Below are 27961 nucleotides of genomic sequence, written 5' to 3' on the forward strand. Positions count from 1 at the left end.
CACATACGCTGTATTCAGCTCGGGCTTTGCCGAATCAGAGCGCAGACACAGGAACGAAGAAAGCATATCTGCACGGAATAAAAAGTGATGAGGCCAACGAAGGCAGATTGTCGATTGTACTAAAATGTTGCTGATCGGGTGGAGTTCAAGGGGGAACGAAGAGGATGGGGGTGGGGTGGGGAACAGCGAAGAGCAAGGCGCGATAGACTGGGCAAAGTCCCAAAGAGAATATTGGGCGATGGGCGATAGAAAGCTTAGAGACCGACAAGACGGCGGCTGTGCTGGATAAAGTCAGCCTGGAGCTTGTCGTCCAGGATCTGTCCATCACGAGGGACGGGCTTGCGGATTTTGCAGTCGTGGAAGTACTCGCCAGTGACCTTCTCGCACTCATCCGAAAGCGCAACATGGAGGGTCGTCTGAGCACCTTCCCAAGGGGTCTTCATGAGGATCGTGCCGACGCTGAGCAGTACCTTCAAGATACCCGTATCAATGTATCGGGTGAGCTCTGTGTTCACCTGCGGGGTTGGGCAGATGCGCCGTCAGTACTCTTTCAGCGATGGCCCATGCCGGAAGCGATGGGAGCCATATGGCATGCGCAAAGTGTCCTGCGTCACGACTCGGGCAACGTGGAGGCTCACAGATGAGCTGAGGCGGTCCGCCAGCAAGAATATGCTCTACGTACCACACCAGGATGGACGGCGTTGACAGTGATGTTGGAGCCCTTGAGCTGCTTTGCCAAGTACTGGGCGTAGACAATGTTGGCCAGCTTGGACTGGCCGTAGACTTGCCAGGGCGAATACTCGCGCTGTATACATGGCAGTGATGATCGTAGCGGATTAGCAACTCTGGTTCTGTGCCCGAAGACGCTTCGCTCACCAGCCCGCTCCGTCTGCATTCTCTGATACATGCCTTTTCGTAGTTCAGATCTTCGGGGACGATGAAGCCTTGAGTGTGAGCGACAGAGCTGAGGTTGACGATGCGGGCAGCGCTGGTGCCCTCAGCACCCTTCTTGACATAGGGCAGGAGGAGCTCGGTGAACAAGAAGTGACCTGTGGTCAAAGCGAGGCCGCAGATCCATTCACGTCAGTACTCATGGCGATCTTTCCACCAGCAGGGTGGCAATCGCGAGCAACGCAGACTCATCAACAGCAAGGATCGGTGCGCATGAAAGGGAGGCAGCAGCAGTCCGATCAAGGCGGCGCCAGGACGTTACCCAGGTGGTTGGTGCCGATCTGCGCCTCGTTGCCATCGACGGTGAGGTTCTTCTCGGGCAGCGCCATGATACCAGCGTTGTTGATCTACAAGCGGGAACAAGTCTAGTTAGTTCCATGTGTGGCAGGTCTCTTGTCGAGGCGGGTCGCTATACCCGAGTGTGGGGGGACAGTCAGTGAGCTCCAGAGCTCGCCGGGATATATACCAGGATATGGATGGGTTTGCCATGCTTCTCCCAGCGCTGGGCAAAGTCGCGGACAGTCTGCAGACTGGAAAGATCGAGGGGTCTGTGACGCCGCAGCAATATCGGCAGCGATATCGGCAGCAGAGCAAGAGAGCCATCGTCAGTATGCTGGCCTCATTCACTAGCAATGCGCAGAATCTCTGTCTGGCGGAGAGCCACCTCAGACCGACAATCATCCAGCACACATACTCGGCAAAGATGTTGGTGTTGCCGGACTGCTGCTTCAGCTTCTGGACGGCATTGTCGGTCTTTTGCGAAGGGCGGCAGGCCACATAGACACTGGCACCTTGCTTGGCCAGTTGGAGCGCCGTCTCTGATCGTTGGGACAGCCAGGCGGTAGTGTCAGCACATATCAGCACCAACGGCCCAAGTACCGCTCCTTTCCAGCATCTGGTTCGCCTCGCCTCTTTGCCAGACGCGACTCCTTTGAGCTGGATGGGGTCCCTGTGATAGGACAGCACATGGGCGCCCAGCAGAACGGGGCAAAGTCGCCGACGACAACCTACCGTATCCGATACCGGTATTGGCGCCGGTCTGGAAATGAGAGGGGAGGGGAAGTGGTCAGTCGCAAGTGCCGGGGCTGTTCGAGCCACCACAAAAGGGGCTCGTATGCCAGGAGAAAAAACTCACAATGACGACGTTGCGGCCGCTGAGCGACTTGGCGAGGTCGCGCTTGCTGGCCTTGCCTCCAGCAGCCCAGGAGCGGATGCCGTAGTAGGAGGCAGCGAGACCAGCCAGGCCGCCGACGACGTAGAAAGAGGCTGTTTGGGACGGGGACATGGTGGACACTTGCAGATGGCGATTTTGGATGGGAGAGACGAGGGTCTGATGCTGGGATTGCATCAAAAGCGGCTGCGGCGTTGCGCGGTGATCGCGCGACTCGAACACGTGGTCACTGCGCCATCAAACCCCGGGAAAGGATCTGCTTATCCAGTTTCCATGAGGATCGACCACCGTGCCCGACAGCGACACCATGCCCGACAGCGACAGCGGATGCCCCGTCGTCCAGATCGGCGGCCGTCAAGTGACGCAGGATCTCCGGATGGTGCTCTTGGGCACATCGCACGAGGGTGTATATTCAGAATCCCGGAGCAAACACCGATCCTGAGCAACAGCGTGGCTGGGTTGATTTCTCAGCAAGAGCGATCGTTCGGGACGACCCCTGTCACTCCACAACGACTAGATTTGTCGGAAGGATTGCACCACCAAAGTGCTGCATTTCATAGAGCATCCATGCCATGATGCTGTTACTTGGAGACAGCCTGGTTTTGCAAAACACTCTCGCGGCGTGCTCGCTGTCCAGATCGATGCAGTTGTCCCGCGTCTGCGAGCCGGGTCGAGGAGCTTCGTCCCTCCAGGGGCTGGAAGGTTTGTTTTTTTCTTCCAGAGCCTATGCACATGTTCAGATGCGCCTCGACGCCGTCAGTCGACACACTTGGTGTTGCTGGCCGCGCGGGTTGCAGTCAACTCCGGAGTGAGCCCAAACCAGCTGTCAAGAACTACCTGGGCGCTGGCCCATACGTATGCTCTGACCAAGAGAGTGGTGTCAACGACGGCGAAATCCTCGTTGAAAGTGACTCCTTCGGCCCAGTATAGCGACAGATTCTCATAGTCGAATCCGACAAGCGTCGTGATGACCCACGAGGTCAGCAGCTCGTTCATCAGATCGGTGTAGTAGAGAACAACCATGCTGAGGGCCATCGAGAGAAGCAGCGGTGTCACTGGAGAGACCGGGACGAGTCGTCCGACCACGGCCACCAGCGCCAGAGCCGCCACCCTGGTCGAGTTCACTTGAGCAGCACTTGAGACATTGTGAACAATGAAGAGGCGGGAGCGCTAGTGAGTCGCCTTACCTTCCCAACATTTCCTCAAGAACGAAAGCAGCCAGGAGCAGTGGATCTTACCTGACTTGCGGTCGCAGGCCGCTCAGCTGACGGGCTGGGATGGGGATCGTGAGGGCACCAAAGATCAGGTAGAAGGAGAATCCAAGATAGAGTGTGACGCTTGTCGGAACCACATAGCCGCCGACCAGGACAGCCACTCGAGCCAGAGTAGAACAGAGGTCACCAGAATGCTCAGAATGGAGCTCAGCATCACACGGAGCAATAGGAAGCCCGGGCTGCTGGACATAAATGAGGTCGCTGCGTCTGGAATATGCTGATGGCGTCGTTTGGTCGACCGCGCTCTCCGTTCGCTGGCCCGCAGCGCTCGGTGCGAATGGATAAATGCGCGCGCCGATTCGGGAACAGCACTCCAGAGATACTTACGGCAGACCCCAAAGGCCATCCCGAAATACACCGACGAGCCAACATATGCTACGATGCACACATGCAACTGGTGCCGCTTGGTCAGGAACACGAGGAATAGCAGGATGGCGGCGGCTGAGTAATAGATGTGCAGCCTTATCAACGGAATAATGCTCGGGTATCTGGCCGCCCGATGGAAGAGGAAGGGTGAGCTTTCGGAAGGAGATGATCCGCGGGGCGATGCGCCTCGCAGATATTGGACCTTCCCTTTCGTCACAGCGCAGCGATAGAACTAGGAAACAGAGGCGGTTGGATGGACGCGTGGCATGGCCATCGCCGTCGATACCGTACATGGCTTCGGTCTGCTCGACATCTATGGCTTGTCCAAAGCACGTCAGGAGCCCAAAGACGGCCGAGAGAAACCACAGGGCGAAATCAAACTTTTGCAACTGTATGAGCTTCTCCGAGACCTCTGTAAAGCGGCAGGAGCGAGGCGAGCCCAGGTCGAGTCAGCGACCAGCAAAGTGCTCCGGCAAGCGAATCCGCCCATAGCCGATAGGCGAGATCCTCGACATCAGACATCGCGTCATGGAACGTGGGAGTACCCATTCGCAGCACGAGCGCCGATACAGATGTCCTGTCGAGTGTTAGGCGGTGCTTGTCGGGAGCGGATGCTGCTTCGGCGGAGACGAGCGCATCTGAATCGGCCGATGAATTCGGTTGGCTGATGCTGAGAACAAACTCAGGCCCGCTGCCTTCGGATGACATGCTGTGGGTGGGTTCGTTGGGAGAGCACAGCGAACCGGGACGCGAACAGGAGCTTGCTGAATGGATGGAGCTGGACATGCGGGCAAGGCGACCAAGATGCAATGGGTTCGAGGCGAAAATGCGAATCCCCGTCACGGAGGCCGGGAGCTGCCGTAGTATACCAATCATGCGCCTCGATGGCCTCCGAGACCGATCGACAGCAACCTGGTTTCGAAGCGAGAGTCTGTCCGCGGATCCATCGATTCGAATGCGGCGCCAGCAGCAGCAGGACATCAAGACGGTGGGCGCGACCGGGCCAGGGAAAGTTGGCTCCGGCAAGCGAGTGCAAGTCGACTGAGGCGGTGTCGCCCAGCACTGGCGACGACGGCCTGCGGCAGTGACAACCAACAGAGCGGCAAGTGAGACGTTGTGTGAGGCGGATTCCCACGACCTTGGCCAGACCGACCATGTTCATCGGCGGCACAGAGCAGAACAACTGAACATCAACATCTGATAATATGAGGAACTGAACAACTGAACATCTGATCATCTAAGGAACTGAGCATCTGGACATCTGGACAGCATCTGCTCTCCTCCAGATCCGCTGTCTTCCTGCCTGCGGTGTCGAGGTCAGGGCCTGGGGCAGCCACCCCCCCCGGCTCTGCGTTTGGGATACCGCGTCTGTTGGCCGCCAAGAGGGCGCCGTGGAGACCATTGCGGCTGGCTTCCCCTCACCCCCGCATCTGTCCTCAACAACGCATCTCCCGCCTTCCGCCTCATCGCCTCGACATCCGCCTCCTTCCCCTTCTTGGCCATGTCTGACCTCTACAACGACCCGTACGCACCTCGCGGCGATGGGTACTCGTCTCGATCCCGCAACAGCCCGCCCTCCAGCAACTGGGGCCTCTCGCGCACGATGCTCACCAGCAGGGGCAACGACAAGTCCGAGGAGGAGCTGGCCACCCACATCAAGAAGGCCCTCTCTCCCGAGGAGACTGCCCCGAAGCAAAAGCACGTCCGGGCGGCGATCGTCTACACTTGGGATATCAAGAGCGTCGGCTCGGTGCTGATGGCTCTGAAGGCACACCCCATCATGGGTGATGAGGTCTTGACCTTCAAGGCCCTCATTGTCTTCCACAAGCTGGTCCGACAGGGACATCCTTCGGTAAGTCTCATTCCTGGCGGTATGGTCCGGTTCGTCTCGCAGTGGCCCTCGATCTGGATGCGTGGCAGCCGCACTTGTCGAGGAACGCTGTACTTCCAATAACCGCCTCCCTCGATGCTGCTGCCCGCGGCGGTCTGTCGCTCCAGGTCCTGAAGCAAGCCATCCACGAGACCCAGTGGCTCAACGCCATCGCCCGCTCGGTGCCAAACCATGGAGGTACGTTTCGGCACTACGGCTCTTGCCTCTGTCTCTGGTTTGATCTGCATCGCTGCCGGCACGGCTCAGCGGCTGCTGGCTGCGACTCGCTTTGTTCTTCAGCAAACGAGCCTCCTGCTTGCCCGGCTAACCATGCGCTTCTGCATTCACATCCCGGCTTGCGCCAGGCTACGGAAACTTGATCCAGGCCTATGTCCAATTTATTTTCGCCAAGCTGGAGTACCACAGCCTGCACCCGGATTTCAGCGGAACCTTTGATTATGAAGAATACGTCTCGCTGCGCGGCGTCGAGGATCCCAACGAAGGGTGGGTGGCTCCTTGGGCTGCTTGCTTGGGTTGCTTGGGTTGCTTGGGTTGCTTGGGTTGCTTGGGCTGCCTGAACGGCTCAAGGCGTGGTTCACATTAGAGCTGCTGCCCAACGGCGAGGTTTCACTGTGTTTTCGACGGTCTTTCTTGTTCTCAGCTGCGCTCGAGAGTGCTTTGATCGACCTTCCCTCCATAGTTTCTAACGGACATGGCTTCTATGTCGATCGGTTGTCTCTCTCGTATCAGCTACGAGACCATCAATGACCTCATTTCGCTGCTGGACAAGATCGAGTCCTTCCAGAAGCTGCTCTTCTCGAGCTTCCGCTACAGTGGCAACAACGAATGCAAAATCTCTGCCTTGGTCCCGATCGTCGAGGAGAGCTACGGCATTTATCAGTTCTTGCTGAACATGCTCACATCGATGCATGAGAGTAAGTGTTATCAACACTCATCCCCTGCGTGTGCTTGCCCGTCGGGACAATGCCCTTCGATGGGTTCTGGCTTCCGGTGGCGGACCCGCCCGCCAGACACTCTATCCGACACCGCCTCGTCCCTTGCCTGCAGCGCCATGCCGACCATGGCTTCATCCACAGGCAGATCGCATATTCATTGACTTTTGTCGATATCTGTGTGCTCGTCGATACCCTAGTTATTGGCTCCGTCGAAGTTCTGGCTCCTCTCCGAGTCAAGTTCAACTCGGCCCACTACGCCCTGCAAAAGTTTTACTTTGAGTGCTCAACCCTGCGCTACTTGTCGTCCCTCATCACTATCCCAAGACTGCCGGACGAGCCCGCGGACTTTTTGGCCAAGGGCCCTCCCACGATCCAGCCCAAGAAGCCCCAGGCAGAGCGTGTCGATCTCTACGAGGAGCAACAGGCCGCAGTAAGTCGATGATGCATGAAGTCGGTGCCGGAACTACTCTTTACCGACTGTCTCCAATCTCTGGCCACAGGCTCGCCAAGCTCTGGAGCAAAGTGCTTTGGAGCAGCAGCAAGCTTCATATGAGAACCTGCTCGCCCAGCAACGAGCCGCTCTGGAGGAGCAGCAGCAGATGGAAGCCCTCCAGCAGCAGCAACTCCAGCAGCAACTTGCTCTCCAGCGCCAGCAGGAGGAGGAGCGCCTCCACCAGCTTCGCATGCAACAGGAGCAAGCGTCCCGTCAGATGGAGGCACAGATGCTCCAACAGCAGTACGTCAATGCCATCCGAGAGCTGGAAAACACCAAGCTGCAAGCTGGTCGCGATCGCGACCTGGTTCAGCAGTACGAGCAGGTGGGCATCGTCATCCTCCATCCTACGCTTTGATCTTGGCGACGCGCTTGCTATGTCAATTGCAGCATCGTTGCAAACTTACCGCGAATATCGCTCTTGATTCCAACAGCGCGTGCGAGCTCTCGAAGGTCAGCTGAGCCAGCTGAACATGGGCAACCAGGAGACCAACCAGCGTCGCGACGATATGATCAAGAAGCTCCAAGGTAAATCGCACCTGAGAGAGGTGTGAGACCTAGCATGTGCCAGAGGACTCTGCTCCCGATCAGCATGACCTGCACGCAGAAGCAGTGGCACCAGATACCAACCAGACCCGGCCAGCCTGGGATAGATTCGGCCAAGATGAGCATCTGCCCTCTGCTGGATCTAACCATCGCTTACGGGCTTGCCAGATGAGCTCAACGTCTGGAAACAAAAGTACGAGGCGATTGCCAAGCTCTACGCTCAGCTCCGCAAGGAGCACCTTGATCTCCTCAACAAGTTCAAAGAAATGAAGGAGGCCGGGGGCAAGTTTGTTGAGGAAGCGCGAAACCAGGCCAAGAGAGACATCGAGTCGGCCTCTACCGAGCTGAAGGTGGGTGGATACATGCCCACGCGACTGGAGTGGTTGCCCCGGAGGAGGCTGATAATTCGGCCGAGAAAGGCACCGAGCTGGCTGGGTTGTAGCACTCGATGCTCTTGTGGGCTTTTGCGATTCGATGTGCCTGTTCGAGCTGGCGGACTATCTTCCCGTACTCGACCAATACTGAACATGTGGTGCAACACACGCCAGGCAAAGAAGGCAGAAATGACCGATCTGCTGATCGAGCGCGACCGACTCAAAGGCGAGGCGGATCGCCTCCGCACCCAGTACGAGGAAGATTTGTTCAGAACCAGACGGGAGCTTGAAGATACCAAGGCCTCGCTTGCCGAGATGGGTCAATCCAAGGGCGCCGAGGTTCAGGGCCTGATCACACGCTTCAGTGCTGAAAAGGAGGAGCTCGAGCAGCTCAACAGGGTCAGTGAGCCGCCGATTCCGCGGTTGCCGATGCGGTTGCAGACACGTGTGCTCCCATCACCGACTCGATTGTTGACTGGTCGTTTGTATGCTGTCGAGTAGACTCGCCAGGCGCAAATTGAAGATCTGCGACGACGCCTCGATGACTTGGCCGCCGAAACACAAAAGCTGAAGCTGGTACGTCTCCGTGTGCAGGCATACAGCCTCAGGCGATATGGGCCGGGCGATGCGGTGCCGATCACTTGGGTTTCCGAGCCGCACCTGGATCGACTGTGCTCTCGAGGCTGCACCACTCACGCCGTGACTGAACTTTTGATACAGAGCAAAGACCAAGAGTCATCCCTGCTCCAAGGCGGCCTCGATCAGACTCTGATTGCTCTCTCGACCTTGCAGAAGGTAGGCGCAGCGCATTTGAGTACAAGCAGCGGCAACGAACTCGACGTGCGATGCTGTGAAGATTTAAAGGGCTGTTGCAACCTATCTTGCTCGACACACTGGAGCAGTGGTAGCCATATTGCACGCCGGGTTGCATGTCCATACAAATCGCACGACCTCACTCTGTTTGGCTTGCTCCACAGACGTCGCAAGAGAAAGAACTGGTGCTGCAGGGTCAGCTCGACCGAATCAAAGGCGACCACAATGTCGTTGTCACCCGCATGCTTGGTAATACGGACTGGAGCAGTCAGCCGCGTGTGCCGATGCAATAGACTCAGGAAAGATGAATCGCAGAGCTGTGATATCCGCGAGCCCTCGTGAATGCTCTGTTCATTGCTGACTCGGTGCAACCGGAAAACACATCGGGCACGCAGATCATGTTCTTCAGACCTGCGTCCTCAAGGTCGAGGATGCCATCTACGAGCTCGAAAGCCCTACCCACCAAGGAAATCAGACGGCGTCGCCAGAGTACGTCCTCTCGCTCCTCGAAAAGGTCCAGACCATCTGCAATGACTTTGGGCTCAGTGTCGTGCGCCTCAATACGGTGAGTGGCACTGTACATCCGCTGCTTGGGTTGTCTGCACTGCGACACGACAAGAGGGAGAGGGGGCTTGGCCGTCGGCTGTGTCGGCTAGGTCTGCTGCATGGCGGGCTTGAACTGACAAGATCCATTCGTGCGTCGCGCCGATGACGATCCAGGGCGGCGAGCCGTGGGATGTCATCAACACCTCAAACGCCTTTGCTCACGTTGTTGGCCAAGTCATGCACAACTCCAAGGGTGTTGTTCGTCTGGCTGCCGAGGACGAGCTGGCCGAGCAGATCCTTGCGATCGTCAAGGCCGGCGCCATGGAAGTCCGCGGCTTTTTCCTGCAAACCCAGTCGCACGCTCTGGCCTCAATGGCCCCCGACCAACGCTCAAGCAACGTCCTGCAGATCTCCAAGGAAACCCAGAATGTGCTTGCCAAGGCCGGGCCCGCGATCGAAAAGCTGATCGTGAAAGACGTGAGCAACGTCCGCGCGGCCACCGATGACCTCGGCGATATTGTCGAGCGCGAGATGACCAACGCCGCCCGCGCCATCGAGGAGGCTGCCAAGAAGCTCCAGGAGCTGATGAGCAAACCCCGCGCTGTCTCTGGAATCGACCTCAACGTCCACGACGCCATTCTTGCCGGCGCCATGGCCATCACCACCGCCATCGCCAACCTCATCAAGTGCGCCACGGCTACGCAGAAAGAGATTGCCGCCCACGGCCGTGGATCCAGCACCACGGGTGCGTTCTACAAGAAGAACCACAAATGGACTGAGGGCCTGATCAGCGCCGCCAAGAGTGTTGCGGTTGCCACGACCTACTTGGTGGAGTGTGCCGACGGTGTCGTCAGCGGCACGCACACGATGGAGCAGCTGGTTGTGGCCGCCGGCGAGGTCTCGGTCGCCACGACGCAGCTGGTTGCGGCCTCTCGCGTGCAGTCCGTCCCGTTCAGCAAAACCCAAGACCAACTCGAGAACGCCGCCGTGGCTGTGCGGGAGGCCACCAAGCTTCTGGTCAAGGCCGCCAAGGACGCTGCCAAAAAGTCCAGCGAAGATCGCGTGGACGACGAGCTGGCCAAGATGGGCCGCCACGAGTTCAAGGTCAAGGAGATGGAGCAGCAGGTGCTGATTCTGGAGATCGAGAAGAAGCTCCAGGAGGCCCGATACCGCCTGGCCCAGATCCGCAAGCAGGGCTACCAGGAGCTGTAAATCTGGGCCCGGACCCGCATCCGGCAGCGCTGATCGTGGCCTGCAACATCGCTCGGCTGATGTTACACTTTATTCAGAAAAAAACGGGACAATATAGCCGTTTCCATGAACAGGTAGTATGTGCTGTGCTTGCGTCAAGCAAAGCCACAAGAAATAAAACAGATCACTTTGGTAGCCTCCGAGTGAAGACCGCCGGTCGCTCTCCGGTCTCCACAATCGACCTCCACACTGCGATCATGTTGCGCGCCGCATTGACGTCGCGATTCCACACTGTCCGGCAGCTGGGATTCTTGCAGCTCCTGACAAAGTGGGAATTCGCAACACTGGGCGCATCGAGTCCTTCCAACCGAACTGGCTCCAGGCACTTGGAGCACACTTGCGAGGTGTTGAACTCGTTCGTCGAGACTACCTTGACGCTTCCATGATGGTGATTGGGACGGCGTCGGTGGTGCTCGAATTGCTCAAAGTACTGAGCAAATCGCTGCCTCCGAGGGCTGGATGCATAGCCCTTGCCTTGACGCCATGACGCATTGCCAAAGGCGATCACCACATCGGTCCGTATCGGGGCGTGCTTCAGGACGGCCTTGCACATCCTGTCAACGGCCACTTGGCGCCTCTTGTGACCCGTGAATCGATGGTGGCGAGTCTTCTTGCCAAGGTGGAAGTCGAGCTGCACTCGCAGCTCCGGTCGCAGGACATGGGTGAGATGGACCTTGAAGGCCTCCGAGGACGACACCTTGGGCGAGGGGGTGGTCGACATCCAGGTCTCGATGCCGAGTCGCTTCTTCATGGTGTTGTGCCACTCAGTATTGGACTTGTGGCCACACATGTGCTGGTAGTGGCCATTGGAGAATGAGACCACCTCGTCTTGGTGGCCCGGTGCTTGGATGACCGCCGTGAAGATGGAGCCGACTCCAGGATCGATGCCAATCCAAGTGGTCTTGTCGGGGTCTGGGTCGCCGATGTGGGCCTGGATACGCTGCTCGGCAGTCGGAGGAGGCTCGATGGTCTCGGTGTGATCGGTTCGAGGCAGAAACTTGACGAGACCGATGGTGCATCCAATGCCATCGGTGCTGATCTCGTAGTTGAACAGCTTCTTGTTCACGTCCCGCTCTTGGAAGAGGGAACTACGCAGCTTGAAGCAACTGCGCCAGAGACGATCCTGGTTGTTGACACCGTCATCACCTTCTTCCTTGAGCTTGTCCCTGGTGAGTCCAAGGCGCTTCTTTGGACCCAGGAGATTCCAGAGAGTGACGGTGTCAATCTTGACATACTTGGTCCTTGCAGTGCATAGAGGAACCATCGTGCACACGGCCGGAGGAGTGTCGACGGCGAGCTGCTTGAGTGCCCAGTTGATCCTGGCGGCCAGCTTGTTGATCTTGGACTTGGTGGTGCCGAGCTCAGACTTGGCCTTGGTGAACCTCTTGTCGTCGGAGGGAATGCCTCGGGCAGTGAGCTCGTCCAGCTTGGCCTGGCGCTGCAGCTCGGTGACTCGGAGGGCGGGCATGTCACAGTCGATCCACTTGTGGACATTGTCGACCATCTTGTCCCGGGCGAGGATTCCCACATGGTGTGAGAGGCGATGGAGGGCCCGGAAGCGGTCCTGGTCGCTGCTGTACCGAAACTCGTCCAGGACGTGGCCAAAGTCTGGATAGAGGAACTCGAGATCGGCCTTGGGTGGAGTCTGCCCTGGTTTCTCGAAGAGCTCGAGACAGGCCTCGATGGCTTCGTGCTTATGCTTGTTGGCTGGGAAGACGGCAGCGCAGAAGCGGCGAAGGAGTCGCCAGTAGGCCAGGTTGAGGTGGGTGGTGCAGTTGGTGGCATAGGCATTGACAGCCAGTGTGAGAAGCTGACTGTGAGCGCCATCAGGCAGACGAGGGGCCGGAGGCAGGTCTGCGTGCCGAGTGATCTGGTAGTCGCGAAAGGAAGCGACCAGATGCTCGTTGTATTTCTCATTGTCCCCGGTCGGGGAGAGGGCACCGGCCTCGACAATCGTGAAGCATTGGCGAACGAAAGCAGGTGTGGACTTGGAGATGACGGGGACGGGAAGATCCTGCTCGATGCACCGGAGGATGTGCAGGTTGAGCAGCCTGGATGCCTCGAACTGGATCTGGGTCATGGCCTCGACGGTGGCCTGGATCTTGTCGCGGAGAGCGGGATTGAGACAACAGCCATCCATCGTCTGCTTGAAGCAGCTGAACTGAGGGGCGGATGACCTTCCATCCACGAGTGGGACGACAGAACTCTTGAGGGGGTGATATTCGGGACATTTGCTGGTGTTGCTTCGCTCGTGATCGGTGCCATCGCACTGGCGACATCGCTTGACAGGACCAGATGAGGGACCAGGCTCGGTGGGATCGACATCCATTGGATCTGCAGAAGCAGTGGTGGTGAGCGACGGAGCAACAGACGACCAAGCATGCGTGGGGTCAGAATACGAACCAGAGACAGGCTCCGACTGTGACTTGGCTTTCTTGGGCCTGGGTGGCCGAGGCTGGCCATCACCGGTACCCTTGCGCTTCGGAGGCATGGGGGCAGAGGATGCTGGATGCCTGCCAGTGGTACTGGTCAGAGCAGAGACTTTTTTTATCGTACAATAGCGCGATGGTCAGATCAAGGCGAGATGAGGGAAGAAAGCAGCAGGACGAAGGTGTGGCATTTATACCCGAGAGCAGGAGCCCGTCTTTGCGGGCTGGTTGGAAGCGACCCTGTTCAAAAATCGCCGAGAGGTTCAAGCCAGGGATTTGAGCGTGAAAATGGCGGCTTGATTGGAGGGACAACCCCAAATCGGTGGGGACTCAACCCCAAAATGATGGGGACTCAACCCCAAAGAAGTTCTCGATGGGATTGAAGTCGGGTGAGGCAGGTGGGGTGAAGATCACTGACCATCCTCGGCGCTCGATGCAGTCCAGGACAGCCATTGTCTTGTGCATGCTGACATTGTCCATCACAATCACAGAGTCGTCTGGGAAGCTCGCTCGCTCAAAGAACTCGACCATCGAGTGTGTCTTGAATGATGTGGGGATGTACATGCGATGCAGCACACCAGAGTGGTTGATGGCAAATGCAGCCGAGACAGACTTGTGTTTCATGTGATTGCGCTGGCGAAGCGGAGCACCCTTCGGTGAGTATCCGTAGAGAGAGAAAATGGATCTCCTGATCCCTGTCTCGTCGACAAAAACGAATCGCCGCAGGTCAATGGAGCGGGCCTGGTCCCTGAACTGTGCCACTCGCTCATCCAGTCGCTTGGACTTGTAGAGGTGTGTTGCCCTCTTGTGTGAGAGACCTGCTCGGTGGATGGCAGTGTGGCAGAGTGAGAGCGACACTTTCCTCTGGAGGATGGACTCGAGCTTGCACCGCAGCACAGGACCAGTCTGGAACGGGTCCTGTTCAATCAGGGTGCGAATGACTGGACATGCCTGCTCAAAGAAAGTGGATCTGCGAGCTGGGACCCGGGATGGGTCATCCAGCTTGCATCCTCGGTGCCATCGATGGATGGTGCTCTTGGATACACTGAATATGGAGGCGACCTTACGCAGGCTATGGATGAGGGCGTAGCATCGCAATGCGGCGGTGCGAAAGTCGGATGTGTGGCGAATGGTCATGGCCAGCGCGCGATAACATTGGGTAACAAAATATTCGATGAATGGTCAAAATCCCGGGTGTCCCGTTTTATATTGGATCGCCTGTTAATCTGCAGCGCTCATGAAATGTAACAGAGCACCCAAAAGGAAACAAGAGCACCTTGGGCTGTGCTGGGCTGGGCTGGGCTTGAGTGATGTGAGGGAGGGAAGCCCTTCTCTCTGTCCGCAGCAGACCAGGCGCCATCGATGGTGGCCCTCGCTCTTTGGCAATGGCACACGGCCCATCCACCACCAGCGAGACAGATGAACCTCAACTTCATGGCAGAACAATGTCTCAGACGAATCGCGTCGCTGGCCCTTTGGCGCGTCGCCTTTGTTTGCTGGCACAACCCTGTCTGGTTGCGACAACCATCTTCCCAGCCATCTTCCCAGCCATCTTCCCAGCCATCTTCCCAGCTATCACCATCGCCGCCATCGCCGCCATTACCGCCATCGCCATGCTCACCGTCGTCGAGACACCGGCGACAGCCCACCCCGCTGCGCCCATAAGCAGCGACCGAGACGATCCGTATTCGCTGGAAGCTTCGTCGTCGCTGTCGTCCGCAGAGCATGTCGCCGAGTCATACCCTCTCCGCAAGCCCGACTCCTCGCCGATATTCACCATCACATCGTCGTTCACCATCGTGCCGCATCCCAACAACATCAACTGGGAGCTGCTTCGGTTTCTGGGGCTGTGTCTGTGCTGGTACCTCTGCTCGGCCGTCTCCAACAACATTGCCAAGCAGCTCATGAACATCTTCCAGTTCCCCGTTACCCTGACTTGGGTGCAATTTGGCTTTGTTTCGCTGTTCTCGGCAACGGCGACGTGCATCCCGGGGCTGAGGCTCAAGAAGATCATGCCCATCTCCAATGCTCTGCTGCTGACGGTCGTTCCGCTGGCAGTCTTTCAGATCCTCGGCCACATCTTCTCCAGCATCTCGATCTCGACCATCCCTGTCAGCGTGTCCCATACGATCAAGGTAGTGCATCTTTGGCTTGTGCAGTTTTGACCGTCGCTACTGCTGCCGCTGCGATCATCACTTTGATCGCCGCATCGCCCAGGGTTCGCGAACGAGATCCTCGCAGCTGACTTTCCCGATCCCCGATATCGCATTCGGAACCAATCCACCGCACGGCGTCGCATCTCACACTCCTTTCCCACTCCGGCGCTGCCCGCACTGCGGCTGCAGGCTCTGTCGCCTCTGTTCACCGTCCTGATCTACCGCTCCGTCTTCAAGATCATCTACGGATCCAAGGTCTACGTCTCACTGATCCCCCTGACGCTCGGTGTCATGCTCGTCTGTCTGAACCGGGTTACCTTCAACCTGGTGGGCTGCTCATGCGCCTTGGCAGCGACCCTCATCTTTGTGCTCCAGAACGTCTGGTTCAAGAAGCTCTTTGTGGCCTCGGCAATCAGTCAGCAGTCGCTACCGACGGCGGTGGCGAGCCTTCCCAGGCCCCAGGCTGCCCGGGGCAGCGGCACAGCGTTCAAGCTCGACAAGCTCAACATGTTGTTCTATTCGTCAACGCTGGCATTTCTCTTCATGATACCCATATGGCTCTACAGCGACGGCACAAAGCTAATGGCAATGCTGCTGCCCAAGACCCTCGTCTCCAGCCTGACCGGAGGCATCGCTGTCGACAGCAACACAGGCTCGATTCCGAGGATCGTATACGGTCTCTTCTTCCTCAACGGACTCTCCAACTTTTTGCAGACCGTCATCGCCTTTCTGCTGCTCTCGCAGGTCTCGCCCGTCACCTACTCGATTGCGTCGCTGGTGAAGCGGATATTTGTGATTCTGGCGAGCATCGCCTACTTCCAGGACTCGATCTCGATCGTCCAGGCGTCTGGCATTGGTCTGACCTTTGTCGGCCTGTACATGTATGATACCGCCAAGAGCGACGTTGCCAAGGGCGAAGCTCAGTTCTATGCACTGGAGGCCAAGAAGGCGAGCCCGGGACACCGGCACCCAGGCCGATAAGGAGCTTGGCCTTGCTGGCACTCATGCGGCCGCGAATAGATAGACATTGACGACCCCATTCCCCCATGGCCGAGACAGCACATGGGGCAGCGAACAGCCCTGTCGAAATGTGTCCGCCGTCCCGCCATCGCACCGCCTCGCATGCACCGCCATTGTTCGCCCTGCCGCTTGCATCGCTCTTCCAGACCGCAGAGAAGAAGGTCCAGCACCACCAATCCAGCTGCTGGCGCTCTCGCGGGACCAGCAATCCTCCCTGGAGCGGCTCGTGCTGCGATTCCCGCCTCGGTCGCGGCTTCCTTCTGATTCGCCCCCAAAGGGCCGCCGCCCCGCTCCTCTGGCCTCTGGCCTCCATCTGCACTCATCTGCTCACCGACTCCCCTTTGCTCTGGCCGAGCACGAGCAGAGCAACCCAGCAATATCAAACGCCGCCCGTATCCTGTGTCCCGACTGTGCTTGGACAGCCCGCTCACAGCCTAGCCTGCCTCCAGAGGTTGGTTTCCGTCGACACATCCGCTGCGTTCACTCCATCGCCCACCGACACCATGATTTGTGTCCGTCCTCTCCCGTCTGCATTGACCGCTGCGCTTGTCTGGGCTTCATCTGCTCTCGCCAGTGAATTCTCCCTGCCGTATATCTGCATCCGCTCGTTTCCACACGCGCATTGGCAAGAGCATACCAACAGCAACGCTGGCTGCCGACATGGACGAGACCCGCTTGCTAACCGAATGGCTGCCTCTCAGTTGAAATCCAGCCCCGTGCTTCAGTCATGATTTCCTACCTCAAGACGGACGGAGACCGCCAAGGCTCCTACACCAAGTTCATCCTTACTTGCCTGGCATGGTATCTGGCCTCCGTCGTCCAGAGCAACCTGACCAAGCTGATTCTCAACGCCTTTGCCTACCCAGTGACCGTCACCTTTGTCCAGTTTGGCTTCGTGATGTTCTGGATGCTGGTGACTGCCTTGATTCCCGGCCAGCAGTGGATCCGCCTGAGGACTCCGAGCGTCCGGGTCTTTGCCACAGTTCTGCCCCTCTCCGGGTTTCAGATCATGTGCCACTTGCTATCGTCGATCTCGCTGGCCAGGATTCCTGTGAGCATCGCCCACACCATCAAGGTATCTCATCGGACCCGTACGGCGGCCTCTGTGCTTGACGACGGCGTCGAGCCAAAATCAATGCAGCAGCTCCAGGAGAGAGCACCACTGCTTCCTTGGGCTGTCGCTTGAGTGCCGGTGTTGCCTCTCACTCACCCGGCATACTGACCAACCATTGCCCACCGCATCCATGGCTCCACAGGCCGGCGCCCCGCTCATCACAGTCTTCATCTACAGAACCCTCTTTGGCATCACCTACCAGAGCCAAGTCTATCAGTCGCTCATCCCTCTGACCCTTGGGCTTGTGTTTGTGTGCATGAACAAGCTCACATTCGATCTGGTCGGCTATGTCACCGGCATGGCTGCCACCACGGTCTTTGTGATGCAGAACATCTTCACCAAGAAGCTCTTTGTCGCCCACAAGACCCATCAGGACCTCCCCAGCCACGGCCGATCTTCGACGCCGTCCGAGGCGGTCTCATCGAAACCCTGGCTGGGCAACCTCTCCCTCAGGCCCGTGCACCTGGACGAGATGAATGTCCTGTTCTACACGTCCGTGCTTTCGACGCTCTTCATGTCGCCCATCTGGCTGTACTCGGACGGGGCTCTTCTTCTGCAGTCGACCGTGCCGCTCGGCAAGGAAACATCGGCCCAGGATCTGCTCTTCATGTTTGTGCTCAACGGGTTCTTCCACTTCCTGCAGACACTCTTTGCGTTCTTGCTGCTCGCACAGGTGTCGCCTGTCACCTACAGCGTCGCATCGCTGTTCAAGCGAGTTGCGGTCATCAGCGTCAGCATCGTCTATTTTGGCGACAAAGTCACCTTCTTCCAGACGGTGGGAATTGGCCTCACCTTCTATGGGCTCTGGCTGTATGATCGAGCCAAGGCTGAAGTTGCCAAAGGAGAGGCCCGCTTGGTGTCGCTCGAGGCTTCCAAGAACGACGGATACGTCGCAGTTGCAACCCATGAAACCGAGCCCGAGAGTCGAGCCGACAAGGGAGACGACCAAGCATAATTGTCCGCAAGTAGACTTGGCCTCAGACAGCCTGAATCCAGCCGATCGGGAACGATCTGCAGGCCGAGTCCAAGACGGCGCTCTTGCAAATCTTATTTTCGCTGGGCGTGATGCCCAAAGACGACTAGGTCCGTCTCTTGAAGACGCCATCTGCTGCATATACTGCCGCTGTCTCTATCAAACATTCTCGTACCCGCTCCGAGTATAGACCCGTTGATTTTTGTCTCTGGATTTTGGGATTACTTGTTGATCATTCGGTGCTGGAAAGGGCTGGCTGCCGCCGTCCGCCTGGATGGAGGGCAGTCCCGCAAGCATCGAGCGACGCATTTTTGTAAACATCGGAATAGCTTCATACAGCCTCTCTGATGCCAAACGGGTCCCCCCGGATATCATGGTCATGGTCGAGGGAAAGTTGCTCGACTTCCATCAATGGGGGAGGCTCATCGAGATTTCGTCTTATTGAGCCATCCCGCCAGTCGTCCTGGCTGCGCTGATGCTTCGATATTGGAGTGATGTATAGAGTTGCCCGTATTCGCCACAATACGAGCGCACCGAGGTTGCTCGAAGACGGCGGGGGGTTGAGGGCATACCCCTCGCCCTGTCCGCACAAGTAGATGTTGGAAGATGGATGAATGCGAATGTATTCACATCCAGGGCGCTGAGAATGCGAGTCGAGTCGACACAATCGCATGTGCTCGCGGGCCACAGCGACTGACGTCATGGCCGATCGGACCAGAGACATATTACCATGGGCCATTGACAGCAAGCGAACGTGTCCCGCCATCGACATATCGTCCGAGCCTGGCTGGGCTCGTACATATGCCAAGGCTGGCGGATGGCGGATGGATGAATGAGACGGCTGACAAAATCGGATCCATGCCGCCGTGGGGCAGATGTATTTGAACCCTCCTCTCGTCAGGAGCAGGGCTGGTCACTTGCTCAACCTGTCCCTTCGATTCGGTGTCCCAAACCCCATCTGTTCCAGCGCAACTTGAGCGTGCCTCCACCAACAGGCCCCGACCGACTCTGTCTCTCGTTGCATATCGCTCTCTGCATTAGCCGCAGTAATGAAGCTGCTTCCTGGTAAGTCCAGAAGCGCAGAGGGGATGACGAGTGCTCAAAACACTAACATGTCGCTCTCTCCGTGCGATGCTGCGGGCTGACTACCGCCCTGTTTTCGATCGATGGACATCGTTGTCGACGGGGCACTGCCATCGCCAGCCGTTTTGTCAGTGCTCCTTTTTACCGAGGTCGGAATGGGGTTCCCGCTCTTTGCTGCCCCCGGTGTCTCGAAGGGAGGTATGCACTTGGATCGCAAAATGCCCGGTGGTGTTCCCAAGAGTGGTCTCTGGCAATCGAGAGACTGAATGCTCAACCAGAACGCTTTGGCTGCCATTGACATGCATGTCTCCCTTGCCAGTCTTCAAGCGCGCAACTCGATATCCTGTGGACCATCGCATCGGAAACAACTCGGAGCTCATCGAAAACCTCTCGAGACAAATCCACACCGACTATGTGAACATGATTTCGGGTGATTTGTTCCAGACGATTCTGAAGGATGTGGAAGACTACTGCCAGGCACACGAAATCCCTCTTTCAGACCTGGTGGGCAACAGGACCCTCACACACAGCATTGTTGATGGTATTCTGGTAGGTTGCCGATGCTCCGCAGCGCTGGATTGAAGACATGCACACCGTCGTGGATTCCAGTTGCACTATCGCCCCTGGTAGGCGGCATCTGAGTGCATATGGCAGCTGACCCTCGCTGACCTGTTCGCTGACCTGTTCACTGGCCTGTTCACTGACCTGTTCGCAGTCATCGCAAGAGGTGTTGCAAGGAACCGTTGTCCATCAGACCATGAGCAGCGTCGCCAAGACTGTGAGTCTGCCCAAAGCCTTTGACTCGCGCAAGCTCAACTGGGTGACCCCGGTCCGGGACCAAGGCAGCTGCTCGAGCTGTGTGGCCTTTGCCACGGCAGCCAACATCGAGAGTTCGCTCCTGGCCAGCAGCAAGGCCAGTTCGGTGGCCCCGGTGATTGTGTCTCCTTCGGACATCTTCTTTTGCCTCGGCTCTGGTGACGCAAACTGCAACGACGGATGGGACATTTCGGTGGCAGCCGCGGATGTCAGCAGCGCCGGATATGTCCAAGAGAAGTGCTTCCCATACCACGACACCCAGCAGCCGTGCCCTGCGAAGGAGGGATGCCATCGCCGCACCAACATCAAGAGCACGAGTCTCTTTGACATCAACGACATCAAGCACTTTATCCTCAAGCATGGCGCGGTGGTGACAGCGATTGTCGTATGTAAGTACCGTCGGTGGATCCGTGTGTCCTTGGTGGGTCCTTTGGGTGTTGGAATCGGTTGAGTACATTCCTAGAAGCAGTCTGGAACTGGTCCGGCTACACACCCAGCACGCAGTTTCGTGGTGTCGACGGGGCCTGTGGCTTACTCGACCGATCCACTCTCTCGACAATGCTTCTCGCTACGAATCGTGGCGACAAGACGAGGACTTTTATGATTGCTGCCAGAACGACCAGGTGTACCGCTACCGAAGGGGGGCACTCCAAGGTGGCCACGCGATTGCTTGCATCGGCTGGGACGACAGCAGGAACGCCTGGCTCTGCAAGAATTCGTGGTCCACGACCTGGGGAACGAATGGGTTCTTCTGGATTGCGTACGGAGAGTGCGGAATCATGGGCGAGGTGATGGGGTACTCGACCAAGTGAAGGGCGTGTGGGAACAATCTCTGGCTGACGAAGGCCATGAGCTGCAAAGACCCACTGTTCGCACAAGCAGACTGCCTGGGCAGCTCGCTCGCTCACAACTGGGCACCAGTGCCGATCAATAGCATCCTGGGCGAGTCCCTCAATCGTGCTCGCTTGTCCGTTTGCTCGTTGGCTCGTTTGCTGGATCGAGGAGAGGTGCTTTCCGCGTCCCCAGCTCAATCACATGCTGGCCCAGAAATGTCAGATGGAAATTCGGGCTTGGTCTTGATCCGGACCAGCACCCTCCTCCTCGCCCCAGCGATCATCCGGACCCAAGGCGCTGCCTCGATTGTGCAAGCGCTCGTTGCCGACGGTGCCCACAAGTTGCCCGCAAAGTCACCACCGGTGCTTGATATGGAGAACCTGCTTGAGCATGAGGAGCCACCCTGGCCGCCAGAGTCGGCGCTCTCGAGCGAGTTCTCTCTGGTTGCCCTAAATGATCGAGCGAGCGAGCGGACAGCCCATCCATCGCCGTCGACCCTCAATCCGAGCCAACCAGAGACACCGTCCTTGATGCCGTCCTTGATGCCGTCCTTGATGCCGTCCTCTAGCGACCACATGTTTGCGCTCGAGGGTCATGTCCAGCGGCTGACGATCGAAAACAGAGTCGTTAAGCAGCAATGCAGCGTCCTCGAGCAGCTCGTTCAGATGCGAGAGCAGGAGCGGGAGATGGAGGCATCGAACTGGAAAGCCCGAGAAGAAACCCTGGTCAATGCTCTCAAGCTCTGTCAAAACGGTAGGCACTCATCGCAGCCGGTAGTGCTGGGCAGGCCAGTCCGTCACCAATGCTCACCTCGTTTCTGTCCGCACCGACTTCCCGGCTCATCAGATATTGGGCATGCGTCTGGGCATCGCCATCGGATCCAAGAAACAATGTGCGAAGAGTCCTGGCGAGGGCCGCTTGGGCCTCAGGGCCTAGGTCATCGCCAGTCGATGCTGCCCCAGCTCCCGACCCGCTTGGAGCGAGAGAGGCAGCGGCGTCGGTCGCTGCAGCCCCAGTGCTCCGCGAGCAACGGCAACGCCTGTTTCGATGGCCCAGCGATCAGTGTCAGCAATGACATCGAGTTTCACGGGCACCTCAGTAGCCTTTCGTCGACCCAGGACGCCGATGTCCGCAAACGACTCGCCCAACTCGAAGGTCTCGTCTTGGAGGCGACACACAAGCTGGCGGACAAAGATCAGGAGCTGGGACTCAAGACGCAGCTGATCAACGAGCTGCGACTGTCGAACATGTGTTTGGTGAACGAAGTGGAGGTGCTGAGGAGCCTGAAGCTCGATCATCTCTCCTCGGGCTCTACCAAGGCTCCCATCACTGCTTCTCCGGGCCAAGCACACGATTCCTCGCTTCTGGTCTCATCCCACGCCCAGCACACCGATGTCGACCACATCATTCAGCAGTATACGCTCTGGCGGCCCAATAGTGTAACCCTGCACGAAGAGCTGCAGTCTGTTCATCATCGAGAGGGCTCCATCGGATCCTCGCCTGCATCGAGTCGTATGAACTCCGAGTACGATTCCAGGTCTGCAGCGTCGGCCCGCGGCAGTCCATTTGAACCCTCGCTGCCAAAGCTAGAGTCAAGCCAGGGCCCACCTCGAAATCACAGCGTGCGCCGAGCGAGTATGCAGCTGGACCAAAAAGCCACTTTAGATCGCTGCGAACATCCAGAGCGGCTGGATCTCCAGTGGCCCGCGCTCATAGACGACCAATCGCCGAGGAGCATTCGCAACTCGGGGCGTATCAGCAAGGAGAGTACCTCGGTCATGGAGCCGAACCAACGAGATCGACCAAGCCAAGGTCTCACCAACTCCGAAGCAGATACAGAGCTGAGCTCGTCGGAAAAAGGTTGGGCCGGAATCCTGTGGTACTGGCTCAGCTATGGCAACGAGTCGGTCATTCAAAACTGGATTCTTCTTGGCGGGCCAGCCTGGAAATACGACGTTGCGAGCCACGATCCGACATGGCTCGATATCGAGCAGGTGAGAACCGGCCTCATCCTATGGATACTGCTCGTTGGTGCAATTGCAGGGCCTTTGGTCGACAAAGGCTATTCAAGCCCTCGATTGTCGCATATGATTCACGTATTGAGTTGGTGCCGCCTATGCGGCAACGCTTTCACAATCGCCATGCTTAGACTGGGAGGGCATCTGTGCAAACTTGGTGTCTCAGCTTGTGGTTGTAAAGTAACGTCGCATCGTACCTTGCTCACTCCGCCAGGCACCGATCTACTACTTCTGGTCATAGCCGGACGAGCCGCTTCCGAGGCGAGGCGTCAACGATTGCGAGCCGCTGGCGCTCCCAGAGCATCGGTTCACGAGCCAGCCATGGTCATAAGAAGCATCCTTCGATAAACGCAGCTTTGCCTCGGGCACCTTTGCGATGATTCCGCCACGAATGCCACACAAGCAAACATCCAGTGCGACCCAAGCAACCCTGCTGCTACTTATACGGCCATACCAAGCCAGCAACATGGGGAAAGAGCAGCCTGGCATTCGACAGCCCGGGATCGGATAGCCCGGAATTGGACAACCCTGGAGCCCCCACCACAGGCTCGCTCGAGTCTCTGCCCACGAACCTGCATGACTTACCGTGGCCGTATCATGAAGATGAACGAGTGAGGAGCCCTGGCTCCCGACAATCGAGTGGCGCTCCCTTGATGCCCGGCTGTCTCGCATTTCGGACGCTTCGTGGGTGCTTCGTTATTGGGGAGACAACCTGAAGGATGAATGGGGAACGGGCATCCGGACATGCCTCAGTCTCCCCAGAGAGCGAGATATGTGATCTCGTTGGACATTGACGGTCGCTGCCTATGAGCTTGGATTCTGGAATATGCGCGCTCGGGCTCTTGAATACACGCGCGGATCTGCGGTATCTTGATACCATGCCGAGTCCAGTTCGATGGGATGAATATCGCTTCCCGGTGTCTCGGTTTGGTGCGAGCATACTTTTATTGGACAGGGTTTCTTTACATGGATAAGCAGTGATGAGCAGTGCCCCGCTTTGAGGGTAAGATAGCGAGACACAACGTTTGAGAGCTCAGTTCAGGCGGAGTACAGAAAATACATGAATTCGGGCAAGGGAATGGAGGAGGGAATGGAGGAGGGAATGGAGGAGGGAAAGGAAAGGGGGAGAGTGGGAGTAAGAGTGCCGAGACCGAGATCAGAGAGGCGGCTTGGAACATTGGCGGTGGCAGACGGGATGGTGCGTGGGATATGGAAGGAGATTACGGTATAGGATGTATGGCGGAAGAGAGCGTGGGAGACAAGAAGAAGCGTTGGCAGTCTGTCCGGATGGAGCGACATCAAGGGATTGGAAATTGGGAAGGAGAAGAGCTGCGAGCTCGTATGCAGTGAAGCAGGGATCAGTCGGATGGAGTGCGGGATCGTCGGCGAGGACACCACCGCAGATCGGCCGAATTATCGCATCGGTGTGGTGAACCGCGGCCGCGTTGTATCTAGAAGCCTGGAAGGGATTGTTTCGATCCTGAAAGAGCTAGGATTGTGAATGAATACAAACAACGGTGGCATAGCATCGCAGTCAGCAGTCCTCTGCGGTGTAGCACTGTGGATAGCAGGTTGACAGGTGAGTCCCCAGACGCAGAAACGTGGTCCGCGAATGTTGCCGACAACCTCGAAAGCTTGAGGGACAGCCCTGACCGAGATCGAAATGCAAAAGAACAAGAGCAGACGGCCTCGACGAGGCAGACGCAGCCGCAGCCGGTGCCTCAGCGCCACGATCCCTTCAGACGATCTTGCACACCCGATGCCTTGAACTCGCTCACAGTCGTGACCATGGTCAGAAACAGCTCCCGCGGCACATGTACTTCGCGCTCAAAGATGGATTGATCTGTATCCGGGAAGGACTTCATAAAATCGGCCAGGAGACGGAATCCCATCCGCTCAAAATAGGCTTGGAGCCGGACATGCTCGTTTCGGACCAGAAGCCACAGGATAGTGATGGGCGGATAGGTGACTCCGTCGCAGGGCTGCGCAGCCTCGGCCTGGGCTCGATCCAGGATCCGCTCATCGAGCTCGCGGAGGATATTAAGGGTCGAGATTGTGGTGGTGCGGACATAGCCGTTGGCATAGAAGAGGGCGCCCTTGGATTTGTCCCATTGTGCGATCGAGTAGGCGACTTGGATCCGGTCGGTGGCAGGCAGGCTTGGCGGCGCAGGTGACGACGCTGACGGCGCTGCTGGATCGCTCGGGCTGGTGCCGGTGTAGGACGGTCCAGCGCCCGTCTCCTTCGCCGAGATCTTTTTCTTGGTAGCGCCCCGAACTTTGCCGTGGTGATTTGACATGTATGCCACAGACAGATAGCGCCTGCAGCCTTGTTGTTCAGACTCTTTTCGGAGAAGAGCCTCGGCGCGGTCCCAAAGGCCCTCGGCTTCGTGGTGGATGCTCGCAAAGTTCTGGAGCATAGTAGAGCTCTCCATGATTTCGGGAGCAGCATAGAGTCCGTAGAATCCGTCGATGTGGACTCCGTGGGTGTCCTCGAGAAGATTGTTGGTGAGTTCTTGGGGGGCTTTGTAGACCACAATGGTCACCGAGGCGCCGCTGAGACGCACATGGGTGAGGCGACAGGTCCGCCGCCCAGCTGGAAAGAGATCGACGGGGCGATACTTTCCTGTCCGGAACTTGCCACCTCCACCACACTATTGGCACGATCGAGGTGTTACGAGAGTTGACGGAATCACAAGCGTCAGCATCAGCGCCACGTTGCAGCGCGGACGGCATGTCGAGCAATGCAGATCAAAGTGGGCTAGAAGGCGCTGCGAATCGCATGCGCCAGTATCTAGTAGCTACATCCCATCCGATTCCACCCCCATTCCACTCCATCCCATTTCACCCCATCCGATTCCATTCCAAGGGTCCAAGCGTGCGATGGCGACATTGCCGACAGCCCACTCTACAAACCTCGGTGCAGAAGCGATATCTTTCCTTGCACGAGTTGCATACGATCTCAATCTTCATATCTGGCGAATCGTACTGTCGGCCCTCCCGGTTCTCGATCGGTTTGGAGCCCTCGACGCTCCGGATACCACCGCGACCGAGGCGCCGCTTGCAGATGTTGCATTCAAAATTATCGTCGAGAGCTCGCTTTTTCTTGTTGGTGAGGGCGACGACGCCGGGTGCGGCCAGGTCCCGTGGGTCCTCGCATCTGTTGCAAACCAGCTCTATATAGTGGCCTGATCCGCCCTCGGGTGAGCGCCAGTCCATGTGGATGATCCTGGTGGCGATCTTTTCGCGGCAGCGCTCGCAAATGCAGTCTTCTTCAGGCGCAGCCTTCCGGGAGATGGCCGACTCGCGGTCCTTGGAGAGCGGCAGCGGCGGCCTGGATGCAGAGGGTTGATTCAGCAGCGTCGGCGCTGATAAAGTTGACGATGCAGCCGCAGGGTGTGCAGAAAAGAGCGTGGGCGGACGCACGAGCGTCGAAACCGGTCTGTCTACCGCCCGGATGCTGTTGCCTTCGAGGATGGCAAGCGATGAAGCATCGCTAGCGGCGGAATGAGACTCGAGGTGTTGGAAGCTGGTATGATGGGGACCAGAGGCGCCAGGGGCCAAATGTGGGCGGACAGCATGCGACTTTGAACCACCAAGGGCCGAATCGACATACGGGTCGATAGGCGAAGACACCGGGCTGTTGCTGTAGGTGTGATCGAACGAGGGGGGAAAGATCGGGGTTGAGAATTGGTTTGAAAACAGGTACGACTGGTTGACGATCTCGGGCATCGTTGTGGCAGTCAGATCCAAGTTGAATGGGGACGGGACGGAGTCGGCCGTGCCTGGGAGAGCGCTGGCGCCTGGGTTGCTGAGAACCATCGGGTAGAGCGTCGACGGAAACATCTCGGAGGGCGGTTCAATCAAGGTGACCCACTGCGAGTCGACAAAGTATCCGGACGGACGGTGGTCGCGACCAGGATCAACAGAGACAGCCGTGAGCGACGGCGCAATGGAGGGGCCATTCTCGGGGATGCCTTGCGGGGCAGCCGAGGGAGGCATGTTGGGTGGAGGCGGAAAATGCGTTCGCTGGTCGAGCTGGGCCGTGTGCCTGTGGGTCTGATGAAATGCATTGGCCGGTCCGGGGGAATGCTGGTGGTGGGGATTGGGTTGCGTGGCATCCAGGCAGTCGGGCGGCCGAGGCACCGACACCGACGGCGCTCGGTAGGCAAGATCGAAGGAACCCGAAGAATCCGGTGGCCCGACGGCTGGCGAGGTGCTGAGCCGCCGAGAGGCTGGGGGGTTGGGATGCTCCCTGAAGCGAAGAATCTCGAGCTCAATCTCCTTGGTTCTCCGGAGCTCTTCCTGGATTTTGCGCTCTTCCTCGAGGGCCTTGACGACCAGCTTGAGGGTGACGCACATCTGCTCGGGCGATTGCGGCTGGCTCACGAGGTTCTTGAGGATGTTTTCCATCGGCAGCAGAGCGGGTGGGGGTGGGATGCGAGAGATACGGGGCGATTCCTGGCGATGAGCCGGACGAGACGGCTGAGGGGTCAAGTTCCGAGCGGGCTGGGCCAGCAAATAACAGCGACGACACAGGACGGGTCACAGCAAGCGAACACGGCCGATCACAGAGCGGTGTGAGGAAGCAGCCGCACAGGACGGTTGCCGAGAAGCGCAGGAAGCGGTGGATGAACCCGAAAAGCAAGTCGGGGCGAGCGACAAAGGTCGTTGGGCAGCCATGGGCCAGCAGCAATTGCGCTTTCTCAGCGGGGCAGCGGGCGTGACGACGGGGAACAACCACGGCGGGTGTGGACATCTGAACATGCTGCAGCGACGACATTCCCTCAAACGTGGTGTCGGTGTACTCGCTCTCGTCCAGAGGGCATAGCACTGAAAAAGCATTGCATGGCCGTTCTGGCAAATGCAGGCAGATCTGGCGAACGCAGTCAGTCTCGGCGATGAATATG

At 57.9% G+C, this 27961-nt stretch overlaps 8 protein-coding genes across 8 annotated transcripts; 5 read left to right on the forward strand and 3 right to left on the reverse strand.

Moving 5' to 3' along the window:
* Positions 1-142: 142 nt before the first annotated feature.
* On the reverse strand, positions 143-2257 carry BJ171DRAFT_517509 (retinol dehydrogenase 13). Its single transcript, XM_053112146.1, has 8 exons — positions 2087-2257; positions 1963-1990; positions 1646-1769; positions 1418-1499; positions 1214-1298; positions 910-1049; positions 683-805; positions 143-515 (listed from the first exon to the last, which is right to left on the reverse strand). Exons 1-8 carry the CDS (start codon positions 2234-2236, stop codon positions 255-257), a joined length of 993 nt encoding a protein of 330 aa, XP_052963675.1. The 5' UTR covers positions 2237-2257; the 3' UTR covers positions 143-254.
* Positions 2258-2481: 224 nt separating this feature from the next.
* On the reverse strand, positions 2482-3742 carry BJ171DRAFT_570265 (uncharacterized protein; the record flags this gene model as incomplete). Its single annotated transcript, XM_053113624.1, has 3 exons — positions 2482-3257; positions 3361-3496; positions 3724-3742. 3 exons carry the CDS (start codon positions 3740-3742, stop codon positions 2879-2881), a joined length of 534 nt encoding a protein of 177 aa, XP_052963676.1. The 3' UTR covers positions 2482-2878.
* Positions 3743-7440: 3698 nt separating this feature from the next.
* BJ171DRAFT_201126 (uncharacterized protein) lies at positions 7441-10654 on the forward strand. Its single transcript, XM_053106269.1, has 7 exons — positions 7441-7609; positions 7796-7977; positions 8176-8400; positions 8503-8796; positions 8979-9063; positions 9210-9379; positions 9535-10654. The coding sequence occupies exons 1-7, from the start codon at positions 7555-7557 to the stop codon at positions 10570-10572; spliced, it is 2049 nt and encodes a 682-aa protein (XP_052963677.1). The 5' UTR covers positions 7441-7554; the 3' UTR covers positions 10573-10654.
* Positions 10655-14564: 3910 nt separating this feature from the next.
* Positions 14565-16501, forward strand: BJ171DRAFT_445250 (triose-phosphate transporter family-domain-containing protein). The gene is made up of 2 exons (XM_053108163.1): positions 14565-15175; positions 15386-16501. The coding sequence occupies exons 1-2, from the start codon at positions 14654-14656 to the stop codon at positions 16175-16177; spliced, it is 1314 nt and encodes a 437-aa protein (XP_052963678.1). The 5' UTR covers positions 14565-14653; the 3' UTR covers positions 16178-16501.
* A 442-nt stretch (positions 16502-16943) lies between these two features.
* On the forward strand, positions 16944-18285 carry BJ171DRAFT_584987 (triose-phosphate transporter family-domain-containing protein; the record flags this gene model as incomplete). The annotated part of the gene is made up of 2 exons (XM_053114337.1): positions 16944-17291; positions 17473-18285. The coding sequence occupies 2 exons, from the start codon at positions 16944-16946 to the stop codon at positions 18283-18285; spliced, it is 1161 nt and encodes a 386-aa protein (XP_052963679.1).
* A 653-nt stretch (positions 18286-18938) lies between these two features.
* BJ171DRAFT_601615 (uncharacterized protein) lies at positions 18939-21193 on the forward strand. The gene is made up of 5 exons (XM_053115100.1): positions 18939-19368; positions 19507-19584; positions 19706-19935; positions 20102-20591; positions 20791-21193. Exons 1-5 carry the CDS (start codon positions 19353-19355, stop codon positions 21012-21014), a joined length of 1038 nt encoding a protein of 345 aa, XP_052963680.1. The 5' UTR covers positions 18939-19352; the 3' UTR covers positions 21015-21193.
* Positions 20907-23578, forward strand: BJ171DRAFT_201174 (uncharacterized protein). The gene is made up of 3 exons (XM_053106270.1): positions 20907-21789; positions 21883-23030; positions 23269-23578. Exons 1-3 carry the CDS (start codon positions 21051-21053, stop codon positions 23293-23295), a joined length of 1914 nt encoding a protein of 637 aa, XP_052963681.1. The 5' UTR covers positions 20907-21050; the 3' UTR covers positions 23296-23578.
* A 1053-nt stretch (positions 23579-24631) lies between these two features.
* Positions 24632-27706, reverse strand: BJ171DRAFT_201179 (uncharacterized protein). The gene is made up of 2 exons (XM_053106271.1): positions 25968-27706; positions 24632-25705 (listed from the first exon to the last, which is right to left on the reverse strand). Exons 1-2 carry the CDS (start codon positions 27462-27464, stop codon positions 24776-24778), a joined length of 2427 nt encoding a protein of 808 aa, XP_052963682.1. The 5' UTR covers positions 27465-27706; the 3' UTR covers positions 24632-24775.
* Positions 27707-27961: the final 255 nt, after the last annotated feature.

Source organism: Polychytrium aggregatum (genome assembly GCF_025602895.1).
Source record: "Polychytrium aggregatum strain JEL109 chromosome Unknown BJ171scaffold_38, whole genome shotgun sequence".
NCBI lineage: Eukaryota > Fungi > Chytridiomycota > Chytridiomycetes > Polychytriales > Polychytrium > Polychytrium aggregatum.